Raw genomic sequence first — 26,825 nt, forward strand, 5'->3', positions numbered from 1 at the left:
ATGTATATAATTCCATATTCCACATGTGTTAATTCATAGTTTTGATGCCTCCAGTCTGAATATACAATTTTCATAGTCATGAAAATAAAGAAAACTCTTTGAATGAGAAGGTGTGTCCAAACTTTTGGTCTGTACTATATATATATATATATATATATATATATATATATATATATATATATATATATATATATACACACACACACATACACACACACGCGCACACACACACACACACACTGAATATACAGGTATATATACTTTATTGACACCTTAAAATCGATTAATGTGTTTTGAAGGCTTATAGCGCCTCCCTTAGGAAGCATATTGATTTACATGTTTCTTTTGCTGAATTAGGCATCATACATGGAAATTCTCATACAGGCAAATTTGTTTTTCTCACAATTGTAACCATTTATATCGTATTTCTATTCATTTTTAACTTAATTTAATTGAAAAAATACAAACCTCAATTACAAAAAAATCATTCCGTGTCAGAGAGTATAATGTCCGGAACCATAGTTCCGGGGTTCAGTGTTTCCCGGATCATTCTCGCGCGGGACTCTCACAGCAGGCGGAGCTCAGCAGCTTTGTGGCTTGCGAAGTAGTTTGATGCTGAAAGTGTGACAGGGCCATTCCGAGCAGACCAGGAGGAACGACATGGCGCTAAACTTAACTATCAACAGCAGCAACCCACCTCTAGGTAAGTACACCTGAGAGGTGTTTAATAAACTCTAAACTACAATGCATTTTGCAGCAGCGCTCGCGCATCGGCTCAATCGACTGACATGCAGACTGTCCTCGTGCCATCGTGGCACATCTAAAATTACCTCGGTCCCTCTCCCACCGTTTAATTGACTTCAGCTGCTTTAATTGTGAATAGATTAGAAACTAGAGAGATGACTGTAGTAGTAGTTTGGTACTGCTTTAGTTAAAGTGATTCAGAAGTATAATTTGTGCGGGTTTTCGTGATTCTGACGGCGTTTTGAAGGTTTGCAGACACATACAGGGAAAAAACGAAGAATTAGTTTGAGCTTCTTTGATTTATGTTGATTTCAGATGCGTTTCATCATGTATTTAAAATCGAAAAATGCTAATAAAGCTGCTGAATGACCTTTATTGTTGGCCAGCTGAATTGTAGTGCGCCATCCAGTGCTGGAGAGCAGTGTCACTGGCTGATGCAAGTCATCTGAAAGATCTGAGTCTGTTTACCACGCACCTGTCTTCATGAAGCAGGATTATCACACTCTTTTGGCAGACATATTTGTTTGTATATGTGTGTAATCGTTATTTTGGGCTCATGTGATGGAATAAAATCTGAAATTAAATGGCCTTGTTTTCTAATATTTGTGCAAAACCAGTGGGAACATGGCAAACCGAAATCAAAATGGGTGTGACTGGTTTAATGCCCTAATTGAGTGTCTCAAAGATGTGTGGTCAGATATTAATTGTCAAACCTGTTTTTCGTCATAAATGAAATTCTCAGACCTTGCATTTATATATAAAGCAGAAAATGGGAATTTATGTAAGCGCTTTATGGAGGTTTCTCAGTACACTCTCAATTTTAATAAATATATATTAATAAGTTCTGTCAGCAGTGCTTATTTATACGATCCAATGCGGCTTAGTGTTTGTCATTTGACTGTATAATGCGATATTAATAATTCCTTCATGTTAATGCTGATACAGATTATAAATTAATACACGTAGAATGAGCATTTAATACCAAATATATAGTTTTTAATCATATCAAATTCAAAATACACATATAACAAAGCCTTAAACAAGTGGAAAATATGTAAAAACAGTGAGACATTTAAATGCTTAATAATATTAGAATAAAAATAATAATTTTAAAACCTTAATCTCATCATTGATGAAAGGTAAAACTTATGGTAACGTTTGCAAAAAAAGTACGTATAATTTAACTTCTATACTTTAATCTAACTAAAAAAAAAATCGTAAAGGTTTCTTCAGGGACACTGAACTAGATAAACCACACAAAACTAAGTCATATTTAGAGAATCTAGATTGTCCTGTTTAAGCAGTTCACTTTGATTTAATGTGATCTTATAATGAAAGCACTGCATCTGTTTTTGTTTCGTTTTAGGTTGGGCTCTTTATTTTAATTTTTGACCTCACCCTGTTTTCACAATTAAGAAAAAAAGTGTACAGTATGGGCATAGTATTTTGACAGTTTGGTTGCTGCAGTTTTAGGAGTATTTGTCAGCATGCTTTTTATTTATCCAATGCATTAGGCAATATTGTACACTTACGAGCATAGTTTTTTTTTGGCAGTAGTATATTTTGCATTTATGTACAGTATACTATTAAGGGTTTGGAAATAAATTGGCAAATGCAGGAGAATGTCGTTTTCATTTTAGAATTGTTTGCATGACTTTGCATACAGCAGGTACAGTATTAGATCTGCATCGACGGTTTTCACTGTAATTGACCTCTCTGCCTGCAGGGGCGCTGTTGACTGCTGAACATGTGAAGGGCAGTGTCGATCTCTCTGTGAAGGAGGGCAAAGACACCATGCTCCATGTCTCTGAGTAAGTATATTGCCTTGGATACATACATGAATGCATATACATTCTGTCTTATTTCCCATTGCTGCTCTCCTGTGTCTCTTTCAGTCAGGTGCAGTTCAGTGATGTCAACTCCATCACACGTTATCTTGCACGCGTGGCTCCGGCGTTGGGGCTCTATGGTTCTAACATGATGGAGCAAACTGAGGTTCGATTTGAGAATCATGTACTGTGTTTTCACTGGCTGTCTATAACGAATGACAAATATTTAATTGGTTTATGTTGATGACTTGCAGGTGGATCACTGGCTGGAGTTCAGTGCCCGTCGTCTCGGTGCTCAGTCAGATCTCTCTTCTGCTCTGAGGGATCTGGATAAAGCTCTGGCACTGAGAACCTTCCTGGTGGGTCACAGTGTTACCCTGGCTGACCTCTGCGTCTGGGCTGCTCTTAAAGGTCAGTCATTTGGCTTTAAGATTTTTTAGTGTTCCTGTAGCTCAATTGGTAGAGCACTGCGTTATCAAGCGCAAGGTTGTGGGTTTGATTCCCTGGGAACACATGATAGGTAAAAATTGATAGCCTGAATGCACTGTAAGTCGCCTTGGATAAAAGCGTCTGCTAAATGCATAAATTTAATTTAAGATAAATTAGAAGTTTTATAAATAATTCCCTTAAGTCTGTTTGCTGCTTCATCCACAGGAAATGGTGAGTCCCAGGCCAAGCCGAGCTCCTACCCTCATCTGTGCCGCTGGTTTTCATTCCTGAGCTCTCAGGTGCCATTCAGTTCAGTGGGCAGCAAATGGGCTAGCAAGATCTCTGCCATCAAAGCCACTGTGAGTATATCACCCACTGTAAATATGGTTGACAGGATTTTGCGGTTCAATGTGTTCTGTTCGGGGAAAAACATTTGAAATGTTAATTTCGCCATTAAAATGAAAGTCAATCTGGCAAAAATGTTGAACATTGAACATACCGTATGTTAATGAAGTTGTTAATTAGTCCCAAACTATATTTTTAGCCTGTGGAGAAGGAAAAAAAGCAGGATTTGGGAAAGTTTGTGGAGCTCCCTGGTGCTGAGATGGGAAAAGTAGTGGTTCGTTTCCCTCCTGAGGCTAGTGGGTAAGTAGATTTCTCTATGCAATGCAGGTCAGTCACAATATACATAGTCTCGTGTTCACCAAGGCTGCATTTAATGTATCTTGACAACTCCTCAGATACCTGCACATCGGTCATGCCAAGGCAGCTCTTCTCAACCAGCACTACCAGCTCAATTTCAAGGGCAAGCTCATCATGCGCTTTGATGATACCAATCCTGAGAAGGAGAAAGAGGACTTTGAGAAGGTATGATAATTTGCCCCCTTTTTATACAGAATTATGGTCTTTGTACTCTATAAGTGACCCATTACATAAAAAAAATAGGGTTATCCTTTCACTAATTGACAGAAAACCATATTTGAACCAGCATCTCTGGGATAAGCACCAGTCCTCAATGCACGCCTGCAACATGCACAGTATCCAAATATCCTTTGGCTAAGCTAACACCTTTTGCTACAGGTCATTTTGGAGGACGTGGCAATGCTGCAGATCAAACCGGACCAGTTCACCTACACAAGCGATCACTTTCCCACAATCCTGCGCATGGGAGAGAAACTTCTACAGGAGGGCAAGGCCTACATAGATGACACTCCTCCAGATGTCATGAAACAAGAAAGAGAGCAAAGGGTCGAGTCTCGCAACCGCAGCAACTGTGAGCGTCACCAGTACTGATCGTATTATTTGTCTTCAGCACAGGAAATGTGATGTGCGCTGAACACGTTGTCTGTCTTAACAGCTGTGGAGAAGAACATGCAGATGTGGGAGGAGATGAAGAAAGGCACAGAGTTTGGCCAGTCCTGCTGCATGAGAGCAAAGATCGACATGAATTCCAACAACGGCTGCCTGCGTGACCCCACACTCTTCCGCTGCAAGAACGCTCCTCATCCTCGCACCGGCAATACTTACAAGTGAGTGAATATCACACTTGTAGCATGCTACTGAATATTGCCAATGATGGCTTTCTCTGACTGATGGTCCTCTTCTTCTTCACTTCCTCCATCCAGAGTGTACCCCACATATGATTTTGCGTGCCCCATTGTGGACAGTGTTGAGGGGGTGACGCACGCCTTGCGTACCACTGAGTACCACGACAGAGACGAGCAGTTCTACTGGGTAATAGATGCCCTTGGTTTGCGTAAACCGTTTATTTGGGAGTACGCCCGACTCAATCTTAACAACACTGTGCTCTCCAAGAGGAAGCTGACTTGGTTTGTCGACCAGGGCTATGTGGAAGGCTGGTTTGTATGCCCTACGCTTTATTGACTTTATAGAAGATAGCTTTTTTGGATTATATGGTTAAAGTTGTCTCTCCTTATCTTTCCTGCGTGCAGGGATGACCCTCGTTTCCCAACAGTCAGAGGTGTGCTACGTAGAGGAATGACTGTCGAGGGACTCAAACAATTCATTGCTGCTCAGGTATGAGATTATTTTTTATTTTTATATTTATTTATTTTTTAATATATGTAGAATGGCTTTTTATCAAATTCAAAATCTTTATGCAACAAGGTTGTTACACACTGATTTTACTGTAGTAAGTGCTGTTCTTTGGCAGGGTGCTAGTGTATCCACTGTAAATCCCACATTTTATTAACAGTACTGACAGTAATAAACGGTTATGTTTAACCATTTTAATTAATGAATTATTATTATTTTAAAAAATGCAACACTGTCTTTTAATTTGTAACTACACATTTTTTGATATATACATTTATAGCTTTATCCACTTGCAGTCTTTACACTTCAGGTTTGTTTATTTAATCAAACTCATTTTGATTCACATTCTTTTTTTGTTTTCGGCCCATTCCTCTCTGTCACAGGGAGGCTCGAGATCTGTAGTCAATATGGAGTGGGACAAGATCTGGGCATTCAACAAGAAGGTACATTTGAAAACTTTGCCCGGGCTCTTCATGGCTGCACCTGATCTCCAGCTGGTCCTTGTCATCCCATTCATTCACTAGTTTCAAAACCTTAAACTGAACAGCTGGGGCTAACATCTCTGCACTTCGCCAGTGATATTCTGTCGAGCAAAACTGAGTTTTGAAATGAATTTTCAAAACTTAAACCTCTAAACTCACCAGCCTCTCAGAGCGCTCACCTTTTGTGCTCTACTCTGTCTTTCCCTTTTACATTTGCACGTCTCCCTCTGTCCCATTTTTCTCAATCTCTGTGACTAACTTACTAAATGCACCTGCATTTGATTTTTTTTAAAGACGGAAAAATGTATATTATTTTCTTTAAATTAATTTAACAGGAACAACTGTTTCTGTGTTGCTTTTTATTGTTTATTCAAGTCATATAACCATCATCTTTCAAGAGCTGCACACATGTTTGTAATGACACTGATCATCTGCACTTCATTTCTTGCGTCAGGCATGTCCGGAGCTCTTTAACACTCTGCTCATTACGGCAAGCTTCAGCCTTCTCTTCTTTTCTTGCTTTGGCACCATTTATTGTCTCAACTTTTCTTTAATGAAAGAGTTCTAAAACAAACAAAAAATCTCATTTACATACATTATCATTTGAGGGTAAGTGATTCCTTAAAGGGATTTTTCACCCAAAATTGCTAGTACAAGTGTCTTTCTGAACCAAACCCCAGGACTTTTTCATCATCTTCAATGAAACCTGAGAGATTTCTTTCCTAACACTGACAGCACAGGCCACTTCTATGTTTAAGAAGGTCATGAAGATCATGTAAATATAATCCATATGAATCAAGCAGTTTAATCATAATTTCATTTTATTCACATAGACCTTGATCAGCACACAAACACAGTTCACAGAAACTCAAGCATGCTTGTTTAACATGCAAGAACAGAGTTTTTCATGTGTTTTTTTTTTTTTTTTTTACTTGTCACACAAGTATGGTACAACTTGTGTTGACCATATTTGGTGTATGTATGCGCATACTTTTTGAAGCTTGAAAGTTGGGGTGGAATGGACTTCCAGTTTAGATTTAGAAGAAAAAGGAGTTTTATTTATACATCGCCTTTCCATAGCTCACAGTCATTTTACTTTGCTATACAAAACATTTGCACAAACACATAATGCCACATATTCAGGAATGAGGCTTCATTATTTTAAAGATTAACAAAATCTTGCGGGTTTGGAATGACATGAAGGTTAGTAAATGATAACACTTCTCATTTTTGGTTGAACTTTCCATTAAGCACCATCAACCCTTTTGTACAAATTTGTCTAAGAGCAGGAATGTTGTTGTTTTTATAGCCAGGATCTATAAAGCCTCATAATTTGTTCAGATACATTATAGCCATTGGTTTAAGGTTTCTCTAATAGAGTTGTCTTATGATCAGAGTGGCCTGATTTAGATGATTGCGTTATCACATTGAAACACTTTGCGTTCTGTCTGTCTCTAAGCTCTGTGTCCCTTGCTCTACATTAAAGTGCATCTCACTCTTCTGTTTACAAGCTGCCAGTTAGCTGTAAAAAGGTACTCCTACTCCTCTTCCTGAAGTTTCCCCTGCCCCCTGCATTGTCTGTTCCTCTTTTCCTCTAACTTTCTATTCCCTGATCTATGGCTTTCACAAAAATCCAGATTAATCATCTGGCATAAATTATTTATTTTTTTATCCCAACATAGATTCTCTACTCAAATTTTTTTTTAAATATCTTTCAAATCTTAGAAGAAAAAAAAACTCAAGTTTGACCTTACAGAAAAAAGCCCACAGTAATGTGGTAGGTCTGTCTGCACTGAGAATCATAATTCTTTAAATAAAGACCAGGTTTCAAGTTAATTTTACACAATGAATATGACACAGCATAGCTTGAAATCCAGGATTTCAAGTTTGTGGCTCGTCCTGTTGGACACCCTGGTCTGTAATCATGCACCTTCAAATCATCCAGACACTGATTTCTTTCCCTTCTGACTTCCTCACCTATGCAGCTTGTTTGTGCTGTCGCTCATTTCCTCCGCTCATACAGCTTCTGGCAGATTCTATAGAAAGTGAAAGTACATTTAGAACAATTCATGTTGTTCAATAAAACTTAAATTAGCTTTAGCACTCCCCACTGATAAGTAACAAACCATTTGCTTTTGATTTATTTCTGAAACCCTGTTAATGGTGATCAATCCTTCATGTCCCACTCAGAGAAAATAAATACTTAGACTCTTGTTGTTGTAAACCTTCCTTAATAAGGGTTCAAAGCAGTTATGGGCATCAGTTCTGCACCTCTGTGGCTGTAACGGTCTGTTGGGTGCAGTGTTTGGCTTTCTCTGCTCATCATTTCACTCTTCTTTACCTGTCCTCACTCACCTGTTTCATCTGTCGATCCATACAGAGCAGTGTGACAGCAAAGAAGCTTTAGTGGTTTTTATGTGGGCTGTTATCTAAAGAATTATTTTCTCCCCTTTCTCTCGCCCTCCCTCTATAGGTCATTGACCCAATAGCCCCAAGATACACTGCCCTACTAAGCTCGCAGGTCGTTCCAGTCTGCATTTCTGAGGCCAAGGAGGAGATGAAAGAGGTCGCCAAACATCCCAAGGTAATAAAATCGGCAATCACACACATGTAAAGACCTTGTCTGTGCCATAAAAAATATTTTTAATAACTGTCACATTGAGAGAAATATTAAGTGATTCACATCCTATCTCCAGAATGCAGATGTTGGAATGAAGCCAGTGTGGTACGGGCCAAAGGTCTTTATTGAGGGTGCGGACGCAGAAACTTTCACAGAGGGCGAGATGGTCACCTTCATCAACTGGGGAAACATCATCATCACCAAAATTCACAGGTAAAACGCTCAATTTTAATTTTTACAGCAGACAAGCATAGCTATAAATGTGAATTATTAGGGTAAATGGAAAAACAAGCAAAATGCAATTTCCGAACACATTTCCAAAAATGTACATGTGCCCTTACTTTTTGTGCTCTGGCATCAACACTTTTAAAATTTAAAATGACTTATTTGAATATGTATTTTAAAAATGTAATTTACCATATTTTCGGCGCTATAAGTCGCACTTTTTTAAATATAATGTAATGTTAATGTTTTCTCTTGGTTCTAAATAAATGTGACTTATACTCAGGTGCGACTTATAGTCCGAAAAATACAGTATGTGTGATTGCAAAGATTAATTTTTAGCAGCCGTTAAGAAAATGGTTTACATTTAGCTCCATTTTATTGTGTCATTGCTTTATAAATACTGATCCCAGACTGAATGATTTTTGTCTTGGTGTCTGCAGAGATGCGAGTGGAGTGATCACGTCTCTAGATGGTCGTCTGAACCTGGAGAACACTGATTATAAGAAGACCACTAAGATTACCTGGCTCGCTGAGTCCAGCCGTGCTCCATTTGTGCCTACTGTCTGCGTCAACTACCAGCACCTCATTACCAAACCGGTTTTGGGCAAGGATGATGATTTCAAGGCTTACATCAACAAGAACAGCAAGGTGTGGTACTCAAGTCTGTTGGGGTGTTGACTGTGTTTCTGTGGTAACGCATGCATCACAGTTGAGCAGATATTTAGTGCAGTGAAAACAAAAAACAAAAATCACATTCTTCACTCTCAGTTCTGTTTGGGCTCATTTTGAGATTAATCTATAATACATAAATAATAGGGGTGTAACGATTCACTAGTTTTCTCGATGCATCGATTACAAACCCTGAAGATGCATATGCATCGATCTTGAAATAGAGCTGTGCGATATGGACAAAAAAACCTATTGAGATTCTTTGATCAATTTTGCGATTTAGATTTTAATTACAATGTTGATACACAATGACATAAATGCATTCAGTGTGAATTTGAAACCAAAAGAAAACCAATTAGAGCTTTAGCGTCCCCAAGAAATTATAACGTTCTAACTGCATTCCGAGTAGTTTGGAGATATTGAGCTTCAAAGTTTTTGTGTTCCATTCGACTCTGTAGAAAGAACCTTATTTTTTCTAAATAAAAAGTCCCACAGAATAAGAATATGTGAATAACTCAATTTTGACAAAAATCTCAGAAAGAACCTTATAATTCCAAGTGGACGAAAAAGTTACATGTCTCTAGAACATACATAAGTCAAAATAATCATAAATAAAGGTGTGACCAAATGTCTAGACATATGAAAAAAAAAAAAGAAATCCCAGAATTTGTTTTATTTTTTTGACATGCATTGGCATCACTCCTGAAGTATGGCATTATTTTTAATGACAAATGTCGAGAGAGCATTATTGTAGCGCGATAGCACATTAATATAATGCGGGAGCACAAATCTCTCCACTGGCATGCGGATTTCCTTTGCTTTCGCACAAAACCAGACGCACCTGCTCTTACCCGGAGAGAGTGCGCGCGCATAAAACGTGTCTCCCCTCTCGCTCAAACTGTGTCCTGTGCATTCTTGCTATGCTCATGCGCTATATATTCTTTCTCACCTTTCTATTTCTATTTTCTGTTCACATCTTTTGCATCTTTTCCACGTGATCCGTTAACATGAGCATGGAAAAAATATTCATGACAGAGTGAACCTGGCGTTACGTATGCCCAGTCTGTTCTGTTCTTGTGCTCCATTTAGGCACGATGAAATCTCATTGTTTCAGATAGCATACTGTGGGAGGTCGGGGCTGTGGAAAATCGTGCTATAAAGCGATTTAGAAATCGTGCATGGTCAAATCGTGATTTTATGATGACTTCGATTAACTGCACAGCCCTATCTTGAAACATGGCTTTTTGTGAATTGTGAATCGTCGATTTTGGACAGTAATTGGTTTAAAATTAGCATATTGTGATGTCACTGACTGGGTCTTCAACCCGTGCATTCGGTTGCATAATTGCAAACCTCATTTTGATGCAGGCTATATAGACCGCAAACAAATTTAAATCTGTCAAAAACATGTTTATTTCATAAAGACCAATATTTCTGATGCTTTATTGGCGTGAAGTTTCATGCACAATGACAAACAGAAGTGCAACATTCTCGAAAAACAATAAACCGAGTAAACTGTCATAACAATGCAAAACATTTACTGCAGGCTTCAACGTGGCTGTGTTTACAAAATCACATACGCTGATTCTAGTCCGTATCTGTATGCATGAGTCTAAATACCGGCAGAATTCACATTTCTGTTGTAAAATGAGAAACATTGTGCAGAAGTATTATTTTCTTTTATGCATGTGTGTCTGAAGCTGCAGTTGCAGTGTGACGCACTCCCCAAAAAAAAAAAAAAACCTGGACGCACTCAGAGAGCAGGTCGTTAAAATCAATTTCCTATTTTAGTTTTCGAAACTTTTGTTGGTTGGTCCAATCGATTTGTACAATAGATTTTCGAACATAACATGACAGTCGACACAGTCACGGTTTTAGACTAGACGGGAAAATGGATGGTAAAAGATATAGGCACAGTTATTCCAGAACTTTGTGCCAAGTTAAAGCGGTGTCGAGCTGTTTTAATTAATTTTTTTGATGTTTTATTGTGCCGAACCTGTCTTTGAACAGTGACCGTGAACATTTAGTTTACTGCAGCCGCAGCCATCATTATCAAGTGCGAACCGTTGACTCTGACAATGAATGAGAGGAGACGAAGCGAATGAACAGGCCATAGTGTGACATCCATGTAAACAAAGATGACGTCTTTTTTTTTTTTTTTTTTTTAAGGAAGAACGTAGCCTTCGTTTGTATGTAGGCCTAGGTAATTTATATATTTACAATACTAAAATATAATTAATATAATTTTATTGCTTTTGTATTAGTTGTTTGAAGAGTAAAAAAAGTGGTCGTTTTTAATGCAAATTTACAACCGGCAAGTCGGTCAGACTAAAAGGAAAAAAAATAAAAAATTTGAGTCGGTCCTAAATTGACGGTCGGTCGGGTTACGGCAAACAAGGATATTTTTAAGGATGGCCTAAATGCAATAAATAAAATGTATAAATGATGCAACGCTAATTGACATTTATTACAATACAAAAAACTTTAATGTTGATATGTATTAAAGTGAATATTTTGTTTCCAGATAGAGGAGAAAATGTTAGGAGACCCTTGCCTGAAGGACTTGAAGAAAGGTGACCTCATACAGCTGCAGAGACGGGGTTTCTATATCTGTGATCAGCCTTATGAGCCAATCAGGTTACACCTCTTATCCATTTACCACAACGTCTTATGAAAAATAAACTTTTAACTGTCTGTTTTGTGTTTAGTTTATAATTGAACCTTTTTGTTCAGCCCCCACAGCTGCAAGGAGAGTCCTTGTGTCCTACTCTACATCCCAGACGGACACACAAAAGAGATGCCCACTGCTGGCTCCAAGGACAAGAGCAAGAGCCAGACAGCTGCTAAACCTGTGAGCACAAAACTGGATCATCCATTCATTCTCTTAGTTCCTTTGTTTTCAGATGTTGAAGAAAATGATCACTCTATTCCTATTATTCAGGTGAAGGCAGAGTCTGTTCCTCTGAGCAAAGCCAAACAGGCCCCTGTCTCCAGCCCAGCGCCGGCAGCACCAGGAGACTCTTCTGCTCTATTCTCCAGCATTGCGGCTCAGGGAGACCTGGTCAGACAGCTCAAGACAGACAAGGCCCCTAAAGAACAAGTGGATGCTGCTGTAAAACAGCTCTTGGCTTTGAAATCTGAGTTTAAACAACTGACCGGACAGGAGTACAAACCTGGCATGGCTCCACCTCCATCTGCCCCAGCACCGAAGAGCTCCGCCCCCACCTCTGCAGCAGGAAGTCCAAGCCCTGCCTCCAGCGGCTGTCCATTCACTCGTGTTTCTGAGCAGGGTGAGGTGGTCCGAAAACTGAAGGCTGAAAAGGCACCCAAGGTCTGTTTCCCTCGCTGTTGCAAGCTGTCTACCTAGACTGCATTTTCTAGCTACACATCTGCATTTTAAGCATTTTCAGTTGCTTTTAAGGGTCTTCTTCATTGGCATGCTATCTTAAGGTGTGGAGACATTCTCAAAATGATGCAGGCAACAAAAAAAACCTACAGTTGTTGCAATTCTGTTCAGTTTCTTTCTTCTGTAGAACAAAAAATATTTGAAGGAATGTTGGTAACCAAATAGTGGGGATCAACAACTGTTTGCTTACCAATATTTTTCAAAATATCTTAATTTTTGTTAGAAGAGCGAAATTCATACAGCTTTGAAACAACAGAAAGTTACTTTTGGGTGGGCTGTCCCTTTAAAATTATGGCATCATCTTTGTAGTGTCACACAGAAGTAACTTTCATTGCAAGCTGCTTTCTCTCGATCAGGAATGTTGTTGAAAAACTTGAACTAAAGTGAAATCAGTGTTGGGAACTTTTTCGCCCTCACACAAAAAATGAGATTGCACAGTTTTAAGCGATGGATTTTGCCACTGTATTTTCACAGCAGCTGTAAATGTGTCTGCACCTTTGAAATGTATAAGTAGTTTATACCATGGCATCGTGACATGTCCGTTGGTAGTTTAAACCGGTCTATAATATATGGGGGGGAAGTCGTGGCCTAATGGTTAAAGAGTTGGACTCCCAATCAAAGGGTTGTGAGTTCAAGTCTCGGGCCGGCAGGAATTGTGGGTGAGGGGAGTGCATGTACAGTGCTCTCTCCACCTTCAATACCACGACTTAGGTGCCCTTGAGCAAGGCACTGAACCCCCAACTGCTCCCCGGGCGCCGCAGCATAAATGGCTGCCCACTGCTCCGGGTGTGTGTTCACGGTGTGTGTGTCTGCACTTTGGATGGGTTAAATGCAGAGCACAAATTCTGAGTATGGGTCTCCATACTTGGCTGAATGTCACCTCACTTTCGTCACTTTCACTTTCATAACTGTTGTGAATAGCGAAATTCAATATGTCTTCCTCATTTTACAGGAGCAAGTAGATGCTGCAGTAAAACAGCTCTTGGCTCTCAAAGCTGAGTTTAAACAGCTCACTGGTCAAGACTACAAACCAGGCATGGCTCCTCCCACAGCATCTCCCCCAAAATCCGCCCCTTCATCTGACTCCTCCCCTGCTGCCATATATGGGCGTGTGACTGATCAAGGGGAGCTGGTCAGAAAGCTGAAAGCTGAGAAAGCACCAAAAGTGAGACCATAGTTGCATTTAGTTTCTATTGACATAAAACCATTCTTAAAATATATCTTTAATATTCCAGATGATGACTGTTATTAATAACGAAAACGGATTTTGCTGTGGTGATTTCAGGAAACACAGTGTAATTGTTTGTAAAGCAGCATGATTTTTTTTTCTTTTCTCCCCAGGACCAGATTGATGCAGCAGTAAAGCAGCTTTTGGCTCTGAAGGCAGAATATAAGCAGGTAACAGGGCAGGATTACAAACCTGGAGTTCCCCCCGCTGGTGCTTCTCCATCAGCTCCAGCTCAGCCTGCTGCCACCACCCCTGCTGTGTCCGACTCCTCTGACAGCTGTCCTAAGGCTATTTACGATCGGGTCTCTCAACAAGGAGACCTTGTGAGGAAATTGAAGACCGAAAAGGCACCCAAGGTTTTAAACTTATATCACTTTTGCTTAGAATTTAAGTATCTGATGTTTAATCAATCAGAAGTAGTGTTTTACAAATTGCTCATGTTTTTACAGGATCAGATAGATGCTGCAGTGAAGGAGTTGCTGAGTGTTAAAGCCAAGTACAAGCAGCAAACTGGACAGGAATACAAACCAGGCGTGCCTCCATCCTCAGTCCCCGCCCCCGTACAATCCAGCCCCGCCCCACTCCAATCTAGCTCCTCCCAGCCTCAGTCCAGCTCCTCCCCTCAGGCCCAAGCGCTGTTTGCAGACATAGCCCAGCAAGGGGAGCAAGTGAGACGGCTTAAAGCAGAGAAAGCACCCAAGGTTGGTTTGCATTTGTTTGCAAGATGTAATTTTTAATGTGGCTTTGTTTTTGTGCTCATGTCATTCTAATCTGTTTTCAGGAGCAAGTTGATAAAGCAGTGAAGACTCTGCTTGAACTGAAGGGTCAGTATAAAGCCCTCACTGGAGAGGAGTACAAGCCTGTGACCACTCCGGGAACTTCAGGGAACACGGGAGGAGAAGACAAGAGCCGTAAAGAGCGGGAGAACAAGTCTGAGAAGCAGGGGGGAGGAGGAGGAGGACGTAAGCAGCAGAAAGGAGGAGAGAAGCCTCAACAAGGACAGGACTCTGGAGCAGGTGGAGCAGGAGACGGCCAGGGGCCAAAGAAACAGACACGGTGAGATATCTCACAGCAAGAGTTGTGATTTTGTCTATGTTGATAACTTTTGAATGGAGACTTGAGAAAGTTTTGCAGTTGTTTTTAGTACTGCCACAACTGGTTTTGTTCTCCAAGACTAAACCCTAAACGCAGTCTGTAGTGTCTGAATGTCTTTTTCAGACTTTAAGCTGTGTTTATGAACAATTCACTGAAAGATACTCAGTTTTGCATTAAGGAAATGTTGCATTCGCAAGCAGGGACAGTAGATTCACTCACTTATTTTGCGTTTCTCAATATAGGCTGGGACTAGAGGCAAAGAAAGAGGAAAACCTGGCTGATTGGTACTCGCAGGTACACTTTGTTCACACATTTTGGTCAACCCTTTTTTTTTTTTTTTTTTTTTTTTACACACAAAAATCTTCATTTTTTTGCTGTTTTCAGGTGATCACCAAGGCTGAGATGATCGAGTATTACGACGTCAGTGGCTGTTACGTGTTGAGGCCCTGGTCTTACTCTATCTGGGATGCCATCAAAGAATTCTTTGACCGGGAGATCAAGAAGCTCGGTGTGGAGAACTGCTACTTCCCCATGTTTGTCTCTCAGGCTGCCCTGGAGAAAGAGAAGAGCCACATAGCAGATTTTGCTCCGGAGGTGAGGAGAGGGAAATAAGCAACACAATGCTACGGATACTTCTGATACTTTTATTTTCTTTATTAATATTATTCAGCGAGGATGCAATACATGGATTAAACTTTCCAGCAAAGACATTTATAATGGAAAAGGATCACATTTTCAATGCTGAAAGACATCATTAGTAAATATTTTTTTTTATTATGATTCTATTTCACGGTATTATTGTTTTCCTGCGAGTTTTAATTAACGCATTTTTTTTATAATAGATTATTGGAATGAGATGTTATGGTGGATTGTATCATATATTGAAATATTTGTGGTTAACAGTGTGTGGAACTTAGACCCAGATTTGTGTGTTTTATCTTCAAATGTCTGTAGGTTGCTTGGGTGACTAGATCAGGAAAGACAGAGCTGGCGGAGCCCATCGCTGTGCGCCCCACTAGTGAGACAGGTGAACTACTGCAGCTGTATCTTACAATGACTGGTTTATCATCTTCTTATGAGCTATTTAATAAATTAAATCCCTTCTTTCTTTGATGCAGTCATGTATCCTGCCTATGCCAAGTGGGTCCAGTCTCACAGAGATCTGCCAATCAAACTCAACCAGTGGTGCAATGTCGTGGTCCGTTATAGCCTCAGTCGTACACTTTTGCAAACACATCTAAATTAAGGGCCTGTGTCTTCACTATGCTTTTTGCTTTTTCTCAGCGTTGGGAGTTCAAACACCCCCAGCCCTTCCTGAGGACCAGAGAGTTCCTTTGGCAAGAAGGACACACAGCGTTCGCCACCAAAGAGGAAGCCGTAGAGGAGGTACGATGTGATCTATCACCGCATCACATCTAGTAGTAATTTGTAATTTGAAGTAATTTGTACCATGGTTCAGACCCTTCTACTCTTTTATCCGTCATGTGTGCAGGTTCTGCAGATTCTGGATCTGTATGCTCGAGTATACGAGGAGCTGATGGCCATCCCTGTGGTCAAGGGCAGGAAAACGGAGAAGGAGAAGTTTGCAGGAGGAGACTACACCACCACTGTTGAGGCTTACATCTCAGCAAGCGGCAGAGCTATTCAGGTTAGCCTTTAATTTACAAAACCTCTAGATACTCCTAATTTCAAGGGGTAGTTCACGCAAACATGGGTTATTGCTACCCTCATGTTGTTCCAAATAACGATTTTATTCAACAATTTCTTCCGTGTCAATCAGGAGTGTGTAATTAAAGACAGAATTTAAATTTTTGGGTGAACTATGCATTTAGAATAATAAAAAAAGAATAAGAATAAATTCCAATTTGATATTATTATTATTATTATTATTATTATTATTGATATTTTTTTCCTGGCATTTCAATATGTATTTCAATATCATTTATTTAACACATTTAGTATTTTATAATTTGTCTATTGATGTCCTGAATGTTGATTTGTTTTACAACTTTAAATGTTGTATTTATAAATATTACATAAAATAATATAATACATGTAAATAAATAATTAAAATAAAAAATGTAAATAATAAAATAATTACAAAAGTACTGTTTTTCAAAAAAATAAAAAAAATAAAAAAAATATATATATATATATATATATATATATATAAATAAATAGTAAATAGTAAATAAGGTAAAAACATTCTCATCAGGGGCCCGTTCTTCGTACGTCGCTTATTACATCCGAGATCAAATGACACATCCAAGATGATATCATCGTGCTAATCGTGATCCGGCTAATTGGGTTCTTCAAACACACCTGTAGTGTATGATTAGTATCGCTGGATTGAGTTATCGGAGATAATTGCGCGTTCATGTGTTGGTTTAAAAGGGGATATGTATCGATACTCGAAACCATGATCAGCAGTGCAGCGATTGGCTGGTGGCAAGACGTCAATGTAATGACGTCATATAATTTAAAATGACACCCAACGGAAAAACTTGACAAATTTCTGGACTTTTTTTTAAGGAAACAGCCAAGCAAACAAAACTACATAAATGTTATAATAGATACATGAAACAGAGAATAGATGCATGTTTTATTGTATTATAATTTTTTTCATGATTCCCAATTATTTAGATTCGCAATTTATAATAGTTGTGCTGTCTTTAAATTTTTATTTCAATGTAGAAATTATCTATTCGTTTCATTTTATATTTGGACAGATTTGTTACGTGACAGCATTAATGAAAGTTTCTTAAGGGTCAATATCATGTTATCTGCATCTCCTGCGCTCCGTCAAGCCACTCTTATAATAGCAGTCATCACTCAAAATAATGCACGACTCTATTATCTGTATAGCATGTGTGTAAGACTACAATTATGAAGTAATAATTTTATGACAAATAAATATTTCAGTGAGTAAAACTGGCTGTCTACAGTAGGCTTTTATGGACTACACAGCATTTTTATATTATTTTTAAATAAAAAAATTAATGTCCCTTGATCAGTATGATACTCTTGTAATAAAGTAGCGGTGGTAGCAAACATATTTTGAGTATCAGTTCTTGTTGAAAAGAAGCGATCGAATCCTGTTTACATGAAATAAGCTGCTCCCGAGCAGGTTTAAGTTTACGGACCTGTTGCTATGACAGCAGCTCCGGGATGAGCTTCGAAGAACCAAATGATCCAAGATCACGCCAAATCGTCAACATTCAAATCCAGCTAACTGAGTTAGCGATGTATGAAGAACGGGCCCCTGTTCACTAAACCCTTAAGAAAAAAAAACAGACGTTTATATAAGTTGCGCATCATACAAACATTTTAGATTTTTTTTTATTTCCGTAAAGGACAATATAAAGCATGTGTCTTGAGCCGGGCTTCTTTTAACTGGATATGGCATCTTAAAAACACCTCAGACACAAACACAATGGTCAAAGTTTTCCACCGAGCACATGTACAAAAACAATGAGAAACATCTCTGAGTTAGACCATACCTCTACTGCTGCAGAGAGGTGGTTACTTTTTATTGTATCAATTGTATTATCATAACCTTAGCATTTAGGATTTATTGTAGCTGCATCAAAGTACTGCAATAAGATCTGAAACGCTCCTCGTCACTCTCACAGGGTGCCACATCTCATCACCTGGGCCAGAACTTCTCCAGGATGTTTGAGATCGTCTTTGAGGACCCTAAGAAACCAGGTGAGAAGCAGCTGGCCTACCAGAACTCCTGGGGCATCACCACACGAACCATCGGGGTCCTGACAATGGTTCATGGAGACAACATGGGCCTGGTGCTGCCACCCAGAGTAGCATGTCTACAGGTGTGCTGGAGATTCATTATTTCTTCTCCCTGTTTATAATGGATCATAGCACTGTATTCAAACTAACACTGTGATTCACAGGTCATCATCATTCCTTGTGGCATCACAGCCACTCTCCCAGAAGCAGAGAAAGATCTTCTGTTGGCCCAGTGCTCCAAATATCTCTCTAAACTACAGAAGGCCGACATCAGAGTCAAGGCAGACCTGCGTGATAATTACTCACCTGGCTGGAAGTTCAATCATTGGGAGCTGAAGGTATGGAGGTTCTCTCTAGCTGCATTATCTCAACAAAGACACAATGGCTTTATGACTGACTTCCTGTTTTCTGAATGCAGGGTGTGCCCATAAGGTTGGAGGTGGGGCCAAAGGACTTAAAACAGGGTCAGTTTGTAGCAGTAAGAAGAGACACGGGAGAAAAGCTCACTGTGCCAGAGGCCGACACTGAGAAGAAAATCGTAAACCTTCTGGAAGAGATCCAGAACAACCTCTTTAAACGGTACAAACACCCGCTGAGCTGGTATCACCACATTAAAGCTCTGTCAGTTCCATCAGATGCAGAATGACTTGAGATTTGTTGACTTGTCACAGGGCCTCTGATGATTTGCACAAACACATGGTTGTGGCTGATACGATGGAGCAATTCCAGAAAGATCTGGACCACGGAAGAGTAAGTAAACATTGTGGATCCAGAGCTTTCTGGTCACTTGCTTTTTCCATCAAAACCAGAATTTTGACTAATTCATATGATTTCTCGCAGATTGTGCAGATACCCTTCTGTGGAGGCATTGAGTGTGAGGACTGGATTAAGAAGACCACAGCCAAGTAAGAGATTTGTCCATTTCACCATGCTTTTGGGTTGTTATTCCTAGATGACCAGTATGTTGTCACCTACAACATTTTAGTGTCAAGGACCATTGGGACATAATAAAAACATAATTTCCAGGTCTTAATATATGGAAAATAAAACCTCAGTTGAACAACACATGACACATTGCACAGTGAATGGAGCCAAAATGGAAAAGCCATGGATGACAAAATAAGGACACCCTTACTGTTAACATAAGAATTAAGAGGGTAAAAGTAGCAGTCTGGCACTGCTAATCAAAAGCCTTTGATTAAGTGATCATCAGCAAGTGTGAGCACCCGTTTTAGCTGTTTGCTGGTCTGGAGCCTTCAGGTGTGTGTTAACACAATGCCAAGGAGGTAAGACATCAGCTATGATCTTAGAGAAGCAATTGTTGCTGCCATTAATCTGAAAAGAGTTAATATGGTAAGAAGTTAGTTGCTTCTATCTAAAAAAAAAAAAAAAAAAAAAAAAGCAAGGTTTAGGTTTTCAAAGTTTCATCTGAACAAACCATAAGACTTCTAGAACAATGACCTCTGAACAGATGATAATGGCCATAATGCACAGCAGCGCGTTTGGTGAAAACCTAACAAGCATATCAGCACAAACACCTCATACCATCCTGGTGGAAGACTTGTTTTGTAGACACAGGACCTGGGCACCTCACAGTCATCGAGTCGACCATTTACTTCCTCTGTATACCAAAGTATTCTAGAGTCAAATGTGAGGACATCCGTCCAACAGCTAAAGAGTGGCTAAGATTTGGTGATGCAACAGGACAATGATCCCAAACACCCCAGCAAATCTACAACAGAACGGCTGAAAAGAAAATAATCCAGGTTCTGCAATAGCCCAGTCCACATCCTGACTGAAATCATGTGGTGAGAGCCGTCTATAAACAAATACCCACAAACCTCAATAAACTGGAGCAGCGTTGTAAAGAAGACTGAGCCAAAATTCTTCCAGAACGACGAGTGACTGCTCAAGTCATACAGAAACTGACTTGCTTCAAATTATTGCTGCTAAAAGTGGATCTGCAGGCAGCTGAATCATAGGATGTCCTAACTTTGGCAGGACCAGATAATTTTTTTATTATCTCCTGATATAGAAAACCATGGAATTCAATAAGGTTTCCTAACTTTTTCACATGACTAATATAGGGGTTGCACGACTATTCAGGCAGAATTATTCCTTGTATGTTATTCATTTTTGAAGCCATTATCCGTGCCATTCGGAATAAGGTATTCGGCTTCAGACACACCCCTATTTACATATTAAAATTTTATATGCAAAATAGATAAGATCATAGAAGTAACAGCTCCACGCAATATTGTAATCCTAAAATTCACATCGTAATTGTAAACTCTTTATATGCATTATGGTTAATGCATGATCGAGTAATCGATTGTTTCTGACAGCGCTGACTAGTGGTTGAAGTAGTCGATCCCTCAACTACTCGACAAGTCTGTGCAAACCCTAATACACACACATACACACACACAAATATCCCTTTAAATGTTTTAAATATTAAAATGTTGTTTTAAATATATACATTTTTTAAAGCTCTTTTATTGTCACTACTTAAGGCTAAAATGATAAAAATTTTATTTAAAAAAAATATTTGCCTTCACTGTATTCTTTTGGCACCATATCTCTTTTCTACACACTTTTAATGTTTTAATTGTTTATATTGGTGTAAATGAATGACAATCTCATGATGATAGAACAGAAAAGAATTAACACTACAAACCAATATATCAAATATCATATTAAAATTTATATATATATGTGTGTGTGTGTGTGTATATATATATATATATGTATGTGTATGTATGTAAGAAAATGTTTGGGATTTTTTGGAATTATATTAATTCCATTTTTCATGGGAGATGGGGTTACCATTAACACTCTCTTTCCTGTGTCCTCAGGGATCAAGACCTGGAGCCTGGTGCACCCTCAATGGGAGCCAAGAGTCTGTGTATCCCCTTCGAGCCCTTGAAGACCCTGCAGGCCGGTCAGATGTGCGTCAGCGGCAAAGAGCCTGCGCAGTTCTACACGCTGTTTGGTCGCAGTTACTGAGAGTTTTTCACCCCTAAAATAATGACTCCCCTTCTTGTCAAATGTACTTGCAGAATAACGAAGACATCCATCACCTCCTCTAACCACTCAAAATACTGCTTTTTACTATATTTTAGAGGAATCCCCTCTATTTTTGTGGTCACAGGTTTACTAGCTGACAGGCAGAGTGTTTTAGGCTGAGATTAGATGTTCTATGCGGCCATATCTAAACCTTTGCACATCTTTGTCCTAAATACATGTCTGACAATTGTAATGAACTAAACGTTATCTGTAACATGATCTGTAATAAAGGGATTCTTAATTTATATCATTTTTTGTGCTTGTCATGATTGTCGTGTCTGGTTTGTGTACATGGGGATTGGAGATTGTTTTCTAAAATCGTGTAACACTCCACAATCCAAGGCATTTTACTGGATGTGTATTTCATAATGCAATGCTGATTAACAATTTACCAATATTCTGAACTTATTTTATTTATTTTTTTTACTCCAGAATCAATGTTTTTGACCTTTTGAGTTTAACTAATTTTACAAACATAAAGATATATACTGAATAAACTAACATATATGTACATTAGTTTAATTATACTTGATGCAGATTAAGAGAAAAACAAGTACTACATTAAGTGTAGGTATAAATATATATACTATAATCTGAAATAAGGTTTTGTAACATTATACACTGACTATACCATTCAAAAGCTTATATATATTTTTATTGTATTTGTTCATTAATTCATAGATGGGTAGATGGTGTCTAAACAAAATACAAACTTCATGTTATTTTAATATTTTGCATTTGCTTCTCCCTCTCAGATTCCTCTTCCTGGTAATCGAAGTAAAGCTACTGAGGAAATGTCTTTTGTAGGAAGCATGTGTATCTGCCTCTGAAACACAATGGGTACCCACTGCCTCCTGTGGGACACAGAGAACAAACTGCTCACTGCCAAAAGTGTAGCTAAGTACAGACAGACTCTCAGGTTATGGTGAAGATGGTTTTCAGAGTTGTGAAGGCTTTAAGGATTGGTCCATGTTCAGCTCTGCGGACTGGACAGAACCCCAGCAGGATGGCAGTGGGTTTTCAGACTGGGGTGCATTCCAGGACAGAACCAGAAAAGAGGAATAATTAACGCTACCCTTGGCTGAAGCAGGAACTTCCGAGCTTCCTAAAAACGTATGTTTTATAGTTTTGCACATAGTATTTGTTTTCTTCTTCTGTGGTTGCATGACTTATCTGGCCTACGTTTAAACCGTTATATCTGCGTTGAAGTGTTATTGTGATATTTGATGCTTGTGTTTCACAGACTGAAAATGGTGAAAACGGTAATCCCTGTTTAGTTGTTAATGGCTGCTTTCAAGTTGGGGGGACCGAGAAAGACCCTGTCATTATGGAAATCCCTACATTTGTCTGTGCTACATCAGAGCACATTAGACAAGCCCTCTCAGTCTGCAGCGATATCAAGGTACTAGTCTATGGCTCTTCTTACTGTTCACTATGAAATAATGAATTCAGTTGAGATTGCATTCATCTTGGTAATGACTGTTTCTCAATCTATTAATTTTTTCATCAAATTAATTATGAATGCAATTCATACATTTAGTAACTAATAAATATTCCTTTTCCATGACTTGCTCTAATGTTTTGTTTTATGATTATTTCTTAAAAGAAGAAAGGTGAAGTAGTTTTGTTAAAGCATTATGAATGTTTGACATTATTTTTTGTAAATACTGATTAGTAATTGTTTATTATTAGTAGTCAAATTACAGATGCATACACACAAGGTGATGTATTTAAGGTGTATAGAAAATGTACTGAAAATGAAACCCAAAAAAATTTATTATAAATAAAATAAAAAACTTGTAAAAGTACATTATATGACACAAAAAACAGTATTATTTACAAAATTCTAGTGGACTTGGGTGTCTACCATGTCACTTGCTGTGCGAAAATTTGCAAGCGGAGTAATACAAACAAACTTTTATTGAAAACAATATGAATACACAGATACATTTCTAAAAACACAAGATTAGATATACACCAATAGGCATTACCTTCTCTTTTTTTATAGTCACTCTTATTCATCATTGACTCTGTAACAGTGTAAGATCAGAGTTCTAGTATGTGTACATTGTCAATTTTTTCCCCTGATTGAAGTGTGCTTAAGTTTGCACCATAAAATGTTGTGGTTTATAATTCAATCTCCGCGCACGAGTCTGTTTTAAGACTGAAAGACTTTCACACTCTCTCTTTTTCCATCAGCGAAGCTGCAAATTTCTGGTGTCATCTACAGTCTGGGTCTAAATTTCTCCAGCTTCACCTCAGCGACAGCACTAGCCAAACGAGCACACAAACGGTAAAGATGACGAGGAGTTTCAATAGAAAAACAGAGAGCTGTGGTCAGAGGAGATGTTGTCACTTGTCAGTAATAACTAATTTTCCTGGCAGCTGTTATACTGTGTTTGTGCTGTAGCTTGTATCATTTCATATTAAAGCGCTAATGAAACTAAGAATATGCATGTAAGAGCCGCATCACATCACATTCAGGAGTGGCAGATCTTAAAGTAATAGCAGCAAAATAACAAACCAGCTGCTGGGATATCTGTTCATCAAAAAACAAAAGAAAAAAGAGGAAATCAGTAACTTAACTATTAACTGTTTGACCTTTGAAAAATGTCAATCTGGTTTTAAATCCTGTCACAGTACTGAGTCAGCTCTTTTAAGAGTTTTGACTGATACTATGGTAATTACTGACTCTGGGCAGTCTATGGCTCTGGTTCTGTTAGACCTTGGTTCTGCCTTTGATTGATTTAGTTTATCATAATACACTTATATCACATCTTGAAACGTGTTGTTCAGGGCACAGTGTCTTCATGGCACAGTGTTGAAGTGGTTTGTTCACATATCACTAATAAGAGGTATGTTGTTAGTATTGGAAACCAATCCTCATCTGAGATATATTTAAAGTCTGGTGTCCCTCAGGGCTCAATTCTTGGTCCGGTACTGTTGTCTCTTTATATGCTTCTTCTAGGATCTATTTTTTAAAAGTATGGGGCCTCTTTTCATCTGTATGCTGACGACACACAAATCTACATCCATTTGAAGCGCGATAACAAACAGGCTTTAAAGCCTATTTTAGTCTGGACACACAAAAACTTTGGCTTACAAGTAATTTCCTAAGCCTCAATGAAAGTAACACTGAATTTATTTTATTTGGCTAAAATGAACACTGTGTACATGATTTTGAATCTGAATCTTAAATTTGATAAGCAGATAAGTGTGGTGGTCAAGTCCTGTTTTTATCATCTTCATCTCTGACAAAGGTGAACCCCTTTTTTTTCTCTAAAGAAGTTTGAAATGGTTATGCATGTTTTTGTAACATCTCAATTGGATTACTACAACTCAGTTATGTGTTTCTCGTCTGCAGTTGGTTCAGAATGCACCAGCTCGGCTTCTTTATGGGAAGTGCAAACATGAGTCTATCACACCAGTTTTGATTTGATTGCATTGGCTGCCAGTCAAACAGAATTGATTTTAAAATATTACTGTTTGTCTATAAATCTCTCCACAGTTCCTACAGTATCTGATTTGTTACATCCATACACTCAGTCAAGAGCACTCAGATCTGCCGATTCTGGTTTATTACAAGTCCCCAGGGCACGTCTCAAAAACAGAGGTGATCGTGCTTTTTCTGTTGTTTGCCCAAAGTTGTCCCAATTCATATCAGAACTGCCTCAACTCAGTCTATTAAGTCTGCTCTAAACTTATTTCTTCTGCTTGGCATTTAATTTTTTGACTTGCTGTGCAATAATACTTTATTTTAGTGAACCTCATCCATTTCACAGTGTCTGTGTTTTAGAGTTTGTGTTTTATTGTTTATTAACTTGTTGACTTGTTTTGCATTCTCTGTGCAGCACTTTGGTTGACTTTGGTTGTTTTAAATGTGCTATATAAATAAACATTGTAATGCATTGTAACTTTTGTAGCTCTAAGGATTCATCTATATTTAATTTAGAATTTAGTATTTGATAACTATTAAATTTCTGTATATTTATTTCTTGCTGAAGGGCACAGGTAAATATGATATTTATCATAATGAGTACATATGAAGATTAAGTTCACTTAATTTAAGTTATTTTTGAAAAGTCTAATCAATGTTCAAATGTATAGCTCTCAATTATACAGTAATGTTGAATGGCTATAGTCAATTATTAAATATTAGGGGGAAAAAAATTCCTATAGACATCGGTAATATTGGTATCAGTGATACTCGCCTTCAGTCATAAAAAAGATGCCATTAAATAAATATATATATAAAAAATGCTGTCTTTATTTTGTTTCTACGTTAATTTGAAGATTAAATATGAAATTATTCCAGTCTCTTTTTTTGTTTTTGTTTACTTTTTACTACTTTAAAAAAAAAAATTTATTGATGTAATTGACTAATGAACAAACTCAACAGTGTTCTTTTTTCAACAGTGTTTCTGTTGTTGTTGTTGTTGTTGTTGTATCTGATGCCATCATCACAATGTCCGAACACACCAGTGTTCTTTTAGCAGATCTCACACTGGTGGCTCAGCCAGTACAACATGAGCCTCCTGCCCTACCAGAACAAGAAAGATCCTCTGCAATAATCAGCATCACATGCACAGACACACACTCACACACACACACACTCTCTTACAGTTGCACCGACACACACTACTTCAGAAAACTGAACCTTTGCAAAAAGTACGAACTACTGCCTGCATTCATGTGAACGGAAACAAGCACAGGTAAAGTTCTCCAAGCACTCTTTATAAATAAATCCAAGCCTGTTAAAGTGTGCTTGACAAAAGCACTACTACTGAACTAACAAGTGTGTAAAAAAAAAAAGAAAAAAAAAGAAAAGGAAATCACCATAAACCTCAAGTACAGGAAGTTAAATGCAGCCATTTACTTCTATATCCCACTGCCTGCTGCTACTGCCTAAGCTTAGTTGGTGTCCACTTTAAAGCAGTTTGTCTTTAAGTAATAAAAAGAGAAGTTTAAAGCTCTACAACAGCATATTTTGTTTTATTTGTTTTTCCCGTATGGCTTCTGTGGTATATCAGTTTATATATCTATATATAATTTGTCAAACACAATTTTTTTATGAAGATAGAATCTAACTTTAATTTCATACCAAGACCATTTAAATACATTTAATTTTTATCATCATTTTACCATCATACACCTTTCCCTTATTGGTACATGTAGCTTTGTGTGGCAGTCCTGGTTTATGATTCTGTCAAACTTCCTGTCATTCAGTGTG

General features: G+C 38.3%; 1 protein-coding gene, 2 long non-coding RNA genes and 1 other non-coding gene across 4 annotated transcripts; 3 read left to right on the top strand and 1 right to left on the bottom strand.

Annotated features, from left to right (window-relative positions):
* Nucleotides 1-660: 660 nt before the first annotated feature.
* On the top strand, nt 661-21,840 carry eprs1 (glutamyl-prolyl-tRNA synthetase 1). The gene is made up of 34 exons (XM_026285942.1): nt 661-703; nt 2,471-2,555; nt 2,640-2,739; nt 2,828-2,984; nt 3,228-3,361; nt 3,547-3,647; nt 3,743-3,869; nt 4,083-4,275; nt 4,360-4,531; nt 4,628-4,861; nt 4,955-5,039; nt 5,441-5,500; nt 8,013-8,123; nt 8,236-8,372; nt 8,825-9,032; nt 11,578-11,690; nt 11,787-11,904; nt 11,995-12,384; nt 13,412-13,624; nt 13,801-14,043; nt 14,137-14,388; nt 14,469-14,743; nt 15,025-15,076; nt 15,167-15,376; nt 15,737-15,809; nt 15,901-15,980; nt 16,067-16,168; nt 16,275-16,430; nt 18,415-18,612; nt 18,694-18,867; nt 18,948-19,108; nt 19,201-19,279; nt 19,370-19,434; nt 21,385-21,840. The coding sequence occupies exons 1-34, from the start codon at nt 661-663 to the stop codon at nt 21,533-21,535; spliced, it is 5,052 nt and encodes a 1,683-aa protein (XP_026141727.1). The 3' UTR covers nt 21,536-21,840.
* Nucleotides 14,798-14,932, top strand: LOC113117977 (small nucleolar RNA SNORA47). Its single transcript, XR_003294273.1, has one exon. It is a non-coding gene; the product is annotated as a small nucleolar RNA SNORA47 (small nucleolar RNA).
* LOC113117332 (uncharacterized) lies at nt 19,908-21,373 on the bottom strand. Its single transcript, XR_003294151.1, has 2 exons — nt 20,091-21,373; nt 19,908-20,042 (listed from the first exon to the last, which is right to left on the bottom strand). It is a non-coding gene; the product is annotated as an uncharacterized LOC113117332 (long non-coding RNA).
* A 397-nt stretch (nt 21,841-22,237) lies between the features above and the next one.
* LOC113117910 (uncharacterized) lies at nt 22,238-25,817 on the top strand. The gene is made up of 3 exons (XR_003294229.1): nt 22,238-22,708; nt 22,839-22,997; nt 23,795-25,817. It is a non-coding gene; the product is annotated as an uncharacterized LOC113117910 (long non-coding RNA).
* The last annotated feature ends 1,008 nt before the right edge of the window (nt 25,818-26,825 follow it).

Source organism: Carassius auratus, chromosome 17 (genome assembly GCF_003368295.1).
Source record: "Carassius auratus strain Wakin chromosome 17, ASM336829v1, whole genome shotgun sequence".
In the NCBI taxonomy this organism is placed as follows: domain Eukaryota; kingdom Metazoa; phylum Chordata; class Actinopteri; order Cypriniformes; family Cyprinidae; genus Carassius; species Carassius auratus.